This window comes from Megalops cyprinoides, chromosome 16, assembly GCF_013368585.1.
Source record: "Megalops cyprinoides isolate fMegCyp1 chromosome 16, fMegCyp1.pri, whole genome shotgun sequence".
In the NCBI taxonomy this organism is placed as follows: Eukaryota; Metazoa; Chordata; class Actinopteri; order Elopiformes; family Megalopidae; genus Megalops; species Megalops cyprinoides.
The window spans coordinates 2,001,245-2,011,056 of NC_050598.1; the positions used below are offsets into that span (position 1 = coordinate 2,001,245).

At 45.9% G+C, this 9,812-nt stretch overlaps 1 protein-coding gene across 1 annotated transcript in view; it reads right to left on the reverse strand.

Moving 5' to 3' along the window:
- Positions 1-9,402, reverse strand: part of LOC118790766 (phosphatidylinositol 4,5-bisphosphate 3-kinase catalytic subunit alpha isoform-like) — a 34,608-nt gene extending 25,206 nt beyond the window's left edge. The window contains exons 1-7 of the mRNA XM_036547779.1: positions 9,168-9,402; positions 6,603-6,846; positions 4,496-4,658; positions 4,122-4,331; positions 3,556-3,806; positions 2,022-2,273; positions 1,635-1,720 (exon numbers count right to left, since the gene is read on the reverse strand). Of these exons, the coding sequence (XP_036403672.1) occupies positions 1,635-1,720; positions 2,022-2,273; positions 3,556-3,806; positions 4,122-4,331; positions 4,496-4,658; positions 6,603-6,791 (1,151 nt within the window). The 5' untranslated portion in view covers positions 6,792-6,846; positions 9,168-9,402. The remainder of the gene's footprint in view (positions 1-1,634; positions 1,721-2,021; positions 2,274-3,555; positions 3,807-4,121; positions 4,332-4,495; positions 4,659-6,602; positions 6,847-9,167) is intronic.
- Between the last annotated feature and the right edge of the window lie 410 nt (positions 9,403-9,812).

The window sequence follows — 9,812 nt, forward strand, 5'->3', positions numbered from 1 at the left end:
CAGATTCCACTGACACCACAGGGAGACCCTCTCCTGTTTCTCAGGTGACAATACCCATCATTTCATGCATAGTAAGGTGTACAAACAGCTATCAGTGAAAAGGGAACAAAAAACATGCCCTGTTTGTACTGGACATGTACCATTCCCACTGACTGCTATTTGCATTTCCTATTCACAGTGTCTAATGGAGATTTCCCATTCCTAGTGTAATGGAGATTTCCCACTGGAGATGTCCCACTCCCAGTGCCTGTGATGGAGATTTCCCACTCCCAGTGTCTGTGATGGGGTTTTCCCACTCTCAGTGTCTGTGAGGGAGATCTCCCACTCCCAGTTTCTGTGATGAAGATTTCCTATTCCCATTGACTGCGATGGAGATGTCCCACTCCCAGTGTCTGTGATGGAGATTTCCCATTCCCATTGCCTGTGATGGAGATTTCCCATTCCCAGAGTCTGTGATGGAGATTTCCCACCCCCAGTGTCATAATGGGGCAGTGGCGGTTCTAGCTTGTATGGCACCCAGTTGAGCTAAAGGCAAATTTCCCCTAGCTTGTCGGCAACAACGCTAGTTAACCAGGTCTCAGGAAAATTGTCTCAGAATATTGTCGTCCTATGTGTAATAGCATAGCAAGCAACATAGGCTAACAAACAAGTGTTATACTAGTCTATTTCATTACATGCATAATATTATACTCCTAAAGAGATGACATAGCTACATACCTTTATCTTTTGTGCATTTCTCCTCCTCTTCTTTCCTCTTTTTCCTAAACTGGGCACCTGATACCTTGTCTTATCCATTTGTGTTGATTTGGCACTCGAGCATCAATATATTACCCATACCCCAACACTGTCAACCAACAGTTAAGACTAAACCAATTCACCTTGGTGGTGTGCAGACTGGTTTTATATTATTTTTAACGATTTCGCACAAACAAAAAAAAATGCAACAATATGTCTGTGTATATACTCACAGTATTTTGAATGAATTGTGGTTTATTTGGGTGTGACTGATTATACTAATTGCATTAGTGCTGTACAAAGTTATAGGTGCGCTATTTGATGGATTCCCCCTCTCCCCCTACCTCGGGCTTCCAGTGGGGAGACCTGAGGGCAACCTACCCCTGCCCCCCTCCCCATGTCGTACTTCTGCGTGGGAGACCTTCCCAGGCAGTAGCCTGCCTAGCTTACAAACTAGAATCAGGGCGCCCACTCCGACAAGGTTAATTGATCCACACGGTGACATGATATCATTGACGTGACGTGCAAATGAGCGATAGAAGACCAATCGCACAAATGTTACCATTCCGAGTTTTTTTGTGCGGTTGCCCTGTGCCGCTCCCAGCAAGATGCCCATGTCGCCCATACCTAAATCTGCCACTGTAATGGGGTCACAGATGCTTTATGTTTGACCCATGTTATGTCTGACCCCAGATATTTGTGACCCCCATGTGCCTGACCCCTGATATGTGTGACACCATGCTGTCACAATGTGCTCACAGAGACCTCATAAGAAACACGTGGTTTGGCATCAGACCTCCGATATATTATTGCTCTACTGTTAGCCATAAGACTGTGGGGTCTGTTGAGTGACAATGAGGTTGTGAGAGTGGTTATGTGTGGTGTGGTGTGGCTGTTACCTGGGATTGGAGCAGGGCACTCTCTGGGTGTTCACATTGTCACAAAGTGGCTCTCCTCCATGATAGATACCTGTTCTCACATAAATCTGACAAACATAAAGGCCATGTTAGTACATGGCAATATACAGAGGACTTAATGATGTGTGATGAGAAGCTCTCTGCCCTGCCCCCTATTCTCTTCTGTCACTCTTCTCATTCATTTCCCTGCACCACACCTCTCCTATCCTCTTTCCATATCTCCCTCTCTCCCTCCTCTCCCTTCTCCCCTCTATCTCCTCCTGTCTCTTCTCTGATCTCCCTCTCTATCTGCTTCTGTCTCTCCTCTGATCTCCCTCTATATCTCCTGTGTCTCCCCTCTAATCTCTCACTCCACACTCCACCTTTTACCTTGTCAATGTCTCTGATGTTGACATTAACATAAGTAGCGCAGAGCAGCCGAACCCTGAGCAGGGTGTTAAATGCCCAGAGGGAGCGGGGGGCACTGGGGTCCCCTCCCCCAGGGCAGGGGCTGGGCTGGGGGGTGCGGCGGCTATATGAGGGGGCCACAAACCCACTGGCAGGAAGCTGGCTGTACAGGCTGTCCTTGGACACCAACATCAGGTGGGGCAGCCTTCCCACCGTGATACAGCTGCGGATATACTGAGAGAGAAAGAGAGAGGGAATGAGAGGCAGGAAGAAAGGGAGAGAGAGGGGATGAAAGGCAGGGAGAGAGGGAAAGAGAGAGAGAGGGGCGATGAAAGTCAGGGGCGAAGGAAAGAGCAAGAGAGAGAGAATGAGAAAGGGAAAGAGAGAGGAAGAAAGAGGGAGGGGTGGAAAGGGTGGATGGGGGTGAGGATCAGCTTCCCAATCCAGGCTTTGCTGTCATTGATAATGCAGGAATACTGTATCCACTCTGGGTGCAATACTGCTCAAACCATAGTTTACAGCGTATGTGCTAGTTTACACTCCATCACTTCTCTATAAACCTTTTGGGTTCAGCATGTTTCTCTTCGTGACAGTGCAAGTCTTTGGCATTATCGGTACAAGTCTTTGGCACTATCTTCCCCTTATGCAGTGCTGGTGGAGAATAAGTCTGTTTAGTCATGCCCCTGGCATTCTCTGTTTAAGAAAATTTACAGATGACAGCTTTCTCAGTCCTTTCCCCAACATTTTCCGAAGATATGTGCATGGACATCATATCAATTCAAGGAGAAAACTCAGGTATGCTAATGGTTCCTATTTCTATGAGGCTGTTGATGTTGAAATTGCACTTTTAAACCTCACATACTATATGAAAGAAACATGCATGGGATGGCATTATGGCATAGTGATAAGGGGCAGGGCTCATAACCAAAAGGTTGCTGGTTCAATTCCCCTCTGGGGCACTGCTGCTGTACTCTTGAACAAGGTACTTAAACCTAAATTGCCTCGGTAAGTATCCAGCTGTGTAAATGGATAACACATAAAATTGTAACCTATGTAAATCGCTCTGGAAAAGACCATCTGCTAAATGATTGTAATGTAATGCTTGTAGTTACTGGCTGCTCATTCTGTATTCTGTATCTAATTTGTGCTCTTTCCTGGCATTGCTAGTTGAAGTTAAACTGCCCCACAGGAGACGACTCTTCACATATAAACACCAATCCTCTGCACTGGCTCACAGATGCCTCCAACCACTTGCAGGGCATTTGGAACTCCATATTTTGAATGTGAAAGCTGTGCAGTTAGCTGATGCATGTGGGTGGGTACCTTGCAAAAAGGCTACTTTCAAGACAGAAATATAAGTGCAAAGCTCTGCAGGGCTGCAGGCAATGACATGTGTACTTACACCTAAGGACCACTCCTCCATCCCTCTCTAGGGCCTAGCACTAGATTGGTTACACTCGAGCATGAGCAGACCCCTGCGAGAAACAGACTTCTCTGGTGCTAGGCCATGCCTCACCTTGTACTGACTGAGTGGGTACTTCTCCAGCAGGTACTCATCGCAGCCGCACACCTTGAGGATGTACTGGCCCTGGTACTCCTGCACGCACAGCCGCAGTTGCTGCGCCGATAGGTGCATGCTGCGCGTCTTCTTGCGGATGGCCTCGGCAATCACCTGCTCCGGCAAGCAGTCATGGGGCATCTTCAGAGTGTACTTTTGCTTGGCATTGGAGGGAGACACGATCACCCAGATGGTCACAATCAGGCGGCCTGGGCCAAGAAAGAGAGCAGTGGGGAGTGGAGGTCAGTGCGGGTGACGAGGACAATATGAGGGAGCAATGGAGAGGAGTCTGAGTATCAGACAGGGCAGAATATGAGAAACAGTGAGGGTAGATTATTATTAACAAAAAGGGTAGAATATGTATAAAAGACAGAGCATATAACAGTAGAAGAAAAGACATGGTAGAGTAAAAGACAGAGAGGCAGACTAGCAGACATGGTTGAGTATGAGTATCAGATAGAGTAGATTATGAGTAACAGAAAATGCGGTGTAGCATTCCTCCCAGGGCACCTTGGGGCACCGACCTTTATCCAGCTTGGAGTAAATGTGTTGGGGCAGGTCTGGGGATGACTCCACATTGGGGGGATACACATAGAGGGCCTGGCTGTGAGCTCCTCCCCCTTCCCGTTCCTCCATCGCCTCTCTGCACACACTCAGAATGCTGCGCCGGAAGTCCTGTACCTCAGGGTCCTTTACCAGCTCAAACTCACAGATGGGCATGCCTATCGCAAAGCCTGAGCAGAAACAACAGCAGAGCCATGAGTGTAAGTGGATTACCCTGAGAGAGCAACAGCACCCATACACTGACAGCATACAGTGCAGAGACGTTGCATGAGGTTGCTGATCCCAGACCAGTGCTGCTGACGTGACAGGGGAGAGCAAGAGAGAAAGCACTAACCGATCTCGCGGTTCAGGATCTTCTCTTCTCGGTTGCCCAGTGGCTCGATGACCTTGAGAATGGGGTGGAAAAGCCGGAGGTCACACAGCCGTCGCGTCTCATCGTAGAACTCCTCTCGCTCCGCCTCCTGTGTCACCCCGACGAAGATGTAGCAGGACTCCTCCTGGGAGAGGTGCATAACGCGTCACCAGGTCAACTCTCCAGGACAGTGCTTAGAGGGAGAACCCCTGCTTTGTAGCAGTGTAGTGTTTAACAGTGTAGCGTAGCTGTAGTAGAGTGCAGCTGTAGCAGTGCAGTGTTAATGTAATTCAGCTGTAGCAGTGGGTGGGACGCACAATATTTCTATACAATAGTTCTCATCTGTGGGAGGCGTTGAACAAGGGCCTGAAATGAGGGATAAAGTAATGATCTGTTACAGACTTATAGATTGTGTATATTATGTATTAGTTTCTTTCCAGTTTGAACAGCTGCAGGACAAATTACAAAACGGAGCTAAATTTAGTTAAATCAATTTAAATTACTGAGAATAAACTTTTAGGTTAGGCTGAGTGCAATGAACAATAACGTTTAGAACACAGACCTCACAAAAGCTGTGATGTGTCATGAGCATTTAATGTAATTTAAATTGATAAATGCCATCCTTGTTAATTAAACAATTTCACGTTGTAGCTTTCGCAAGCACACAAACTACAGACAATCTGCACTGTTTTGCGAGCATAATCATTTATTCTAATTACGTGATTGGTGTCGATTATTCTGTGAATTATTTGTTTTATTGTCAATCAAGGAGGATAAAGGGAAACAGGTTGAAAGTAATGATAGATTTAAAGGTAGTGTTTCGGCTTCCCCTGTTTCCAGCTCACCAGCTGCCACTGATTTTTGGAGAAACTCGCAAAAGCTGAAGTTTCAATAAGTAACCAGCATCATGTTCAATTTCTCACATTTATAACAAACCAAATTTCATGAAAATCGGTTCAGATTTAAGCAAGTTACAGTCGATTTTGTAGAGAAGGCTGCATCTCTCAATACACATTGTATTCGTTTACTAGTGTATCTTGCCCGATCCAACATGGTGACCACGCAGATGCATAGCGGTGACATACAGCAGCGGCCAATGAGGTATCTACGTTTCTGTATCTATGAGGATGTGGGGTACTCTTTTAATGCAAACGTTCCCAGTTTTGGTGCTATTGACTGTATAATGTGCCTGAAAGTATGAATAGAGTAGCATAGATTAGAATATACAAATTAGCTGTGATATAATAAAAATTCCTTTGATAAAACATATATTAACATATATGTATGTATATAACAAATATATATAACATATATATTTATATGGTCAGAGAATTTGATTAATAAATGCAACAATGCCACCAATGCCAGCTACTCCCAGCTACAACAACAAAGTGAAAGTAAGAAACTGCCAATTTCAAAAAAAAAAAAAAAAGCGCAGCTGACACAGTTTGTGACACTGTCTGTCCCGAACTGCGATAAGTGATGTTGGCAAAGTAAGGATTTAGCAGGTAGCTACGGAAAGGCATTATATTCTCAGGGGTGAAGCAATATCACTTGCAAAAGGCATTCACCTCAGATATGTAATGGATCAGGCCAATCTGTAAAAAACCTCTCTTTTTTCCTCCAAGTCCTTCCTAAAATTTGCATTCCAATATCAATCATTTCCCTCAGAGATGGTGACACCATGTACGGAAGGTGTTTCATAGAAATTGACTGGTCAAACATGTTTTCACAGTGAATGTCAAGATAAGATCAACTTATCTTTCTCAGTGGCAGGTTTTGGCTAAGTGATATGTTGCTATGGTAACTTAGGCAGCTACAGTTTGAGCTTGCTTTGTGAAATGGGTTAAGCCTGACTTTTGGGAACATCTTGCTAAAGTTAGTCAGGTGACACCAGTAATCCTGCTTCATTAAACAGGCCCTTGAAGGAGAGGACACTGTATGTGTTTGTATATTGGTGCATATTTTGTTCTACAATAGTGAGGCCTACTATTTGTGCTGACCTGTAGGAGGCATTAGAGAGCTTCCTATATAAATGTCTATGTGTGTTCCCATTTAGGTAGTGCTACAGTGTGGTGAGGACACTGACCTGTAGGAGGTGATAGAGAGGGTATTTGCGAGCCTCAGCAAAGAGCTGCTGTTTGATGCTGATGAGGGGGGCCTCTCGCAGGCACTCCAGGCTGACCAGCATGCCATTGGGCAGGCAGCAGTCCACCAGGATGCGGGGGGGCATGAGGTGCAGGCCCCATAGCTCCCCCGAAGAAGGCCGTGGCGGCATGCTGGGAACGCAGGGACCAGCCCAGGTTCTCCCTCACACACCACACTGCTACTGCCTGAGGAGGGGACATCAGAGGAGTACGGTGGGCAGGGGAAGAAAGGGACAGAGGACAGAAACACAAGAGACAAGCAGAGAGGACAGGAGGTAATGAGTGACATGTGAGAAAGGGGGAAATAGAGGAATGATGGAGTGGGGCAGAAAAGGGCACAATGACCAGGTGGGACAGAGGAGTGAAAAGGGAGAAAACATAGAGATGAAGACAGAAGGGGGATGCACAAAAAGAAGAGAGATGATATAGGAGAAAAAAGGGGATGAGACAAGGGTGATAAAGGAAGAGAAAAAAGGGAATGGAGACAGATGGGTAATGGAGGAAGAAAAGGGATGGAGACAGACATGTGATGGAGGAAAAGAAAGAGGGTGGAGCATGAGAGAAAAGGGGATAGAGACACAAGAATGATGGAGGAGAAAAGAGGGGATGGTGGCAGAAGGGCAACGGAGGAAGAGAGAAAAGGGGATGATGAAAGAAGACAAAAGAGGAGATGGAAACACAAGGGTGATGGAGGAACAGAAGAGATGGGGTGGAGGAAGACAAGACACAGGGTAGAGTGGTGCATGTGACAGAAAGAAGAATAGCACAAGACATCAATGGAAGAAGGCCAGGGAGTTTGTGGAAAGAGGTTTAGATATGAAAGAGAAATGTAAGGAGAGAGACAACAAACAGGAAAGCAAAGCAGGGGTGAGATTAAACCCAGAGCTTTCCACCAGCAAAGCTGTGTTCAAACATTACACACTTTTGGATTTTTATTTGTTCAAGCATTGTTTTTATAAATGTATATATGTAGGTAGACCTGTCTGTGTGTGAGTGCATAAGTAGCCTATATACTGTATATACAGTGTGTTGGTCTATGTAGGCTGTAGTTGTGTTGTGTTGTCGTATACTGAAGGCATGCCATTTTCTATTACCATCAGTGCCATCGTTATGATAACCGTTGATCTTCTCGCCGGTACCAAAGTCATTATCGTGCTGTCGTTGAAATTTCATTTCATTTCAAAGGAAGCGTTACAGGGGACTTTCGACCCGCCCGCAGCGAGGCGGTTAACTCGCCGGCCGCCTTTGTTTCCCTCCTTGTCCCCCGTGCTGTCACGAAGCTGCTGCGAGTCAAACGCAATCCGACGCAACACTGAGGCAAAGCAATGCAACCACGCGGCAGCGGGTTGAACAAAGGCGCGCAGAGAGCGAAGAGCCGGGGCCAAGCGAGAGAAAGTAGGACACGCATCCACGGCAGATGCACAAAGCCCTTCTGCCAGCCAGCTCCCAAAGGAGAATGTGTTAAATACTCTTTAACTGTGATCAATTTAAATTCACGGTCCTTTGGATGTACGGATGATTGCATCGTAAATATCTTTATGTTTATGATAATACCTGTGGACAATTGTAGCAATTACGCAATGTTGGGTGCAAATTGTTGCTATTACCATAATTAGCAATGCAACTGACTTTTTGCGCATACAAACAAATTTGGTATATACAGGCGCTTGCCGCTGGGCAAAAATGATTTTCACTGTATGTAGTGTTACCTTGCGCTAACTTATGTTTCCATTGTCACATCGAAACACAACGAAGCGGTTTCACTCCAAACCACACAGACATTCCCTATGATGTTTCCCTCTGAGGTTTAGTTCATCGCTGCTAATGATTGTGGTTCAACACTTTGTGCTTATGCGTATATGGACGACACGATGTCACTCTTTTGATCTGATTTCATAATAATGATGCACTCCTGATGGCAGTAAGCAAAGTGACAGGCTGGTATTCAGTAACTAGTGTATTAATTTCACAGACGTTTTTTACAGACGTGATGCCAAAGGATACTGTCATACAAAAATATTATACGGATTATCTGAGTGCATTTAAGAAGAAAAGGACATGATAACAAAAAACTGAGTGCTGCCCTTTTGCGCCCATTCGCTTCCGCTAGGCAGCTACACACAGAGCAAGTACGCACCTCCCTCTCCAAAAGACTTTTTCCCCTCTTTCCCAACCGGCCTGTCACTCTGTCGCTCAGGACCTTGTATGATACAGCGTGCGCAGTTGTTATTTACCTATCTGAATTGTCCAACAGCATGCACAGACACTGTCCATTTAAAGCACTCCGGGTTGGAAATGCAAACGGTGCTTAGGTATATCATTGTAAAGAAACACCAACACTGCAAGCTGAAACATTTAGCAGCAATCATGGACCATTTGCAGTTATTTGGCAAACTGCTGTTTTGTGTGCCAACATGCGACATCTATGTTGCCACTTGCCGTTCAACGAGAGTCAAATTAGCTAGAAAACCGTTACGGTAAATGGGCTTGCTCCAGGTTTCACTCACCGCTGTGCAGTATTTGCGCCAGCCTTTCCGAAAGCAATAATTCACTCAGCTGGTCCACTGTCCTGGCGTATGTCCTCCCCCGTGCCTCCACACCAGCGCGGGGGAGGTACGGTCATAGCATTGCTGTCCTTGTGTGATACCCTCTCGCTCTCGGCCCTGTCCCTGTTCAAATCTGCACCCGTCCCGAGCGCCGTTTATATCAGAGATTAACTGTTCCAGCAATTTAGAGGGCCCGGGGTTTTAAACCGAGAACAATGTGCACCGCAAGGGCGGGGGTGTGGGGATTGGGGAGTAGGAAGGAGAAACGGTGGGTAATCGCATAATTCATTTTTAAAGGGGACGCACTGGACACGAACAGCTAACGGGTCCCGCGACTGTGGAGAACAGACGGACGAAGGCAGTACGGCTTTAAGAGATCCTGTTGTTTTAACTGTTTGTTTGTCAGCTTGAAAAGATCCTGTTGTTTTAACTGTTTGTCTTATCAGATCATACAGTTCCGGTTGGTTTAAGTGCTTGTTTGTCAAGTCGAAGACTGACACAATGTTTCAACCGTTTGTGTGTCGGATGGACAAAGCTCGACAAGACTCAGTGAAAAGCCGTTTGAGGACATCCATGAGATTTAATTACATTTAAGAGTGCTGTTTT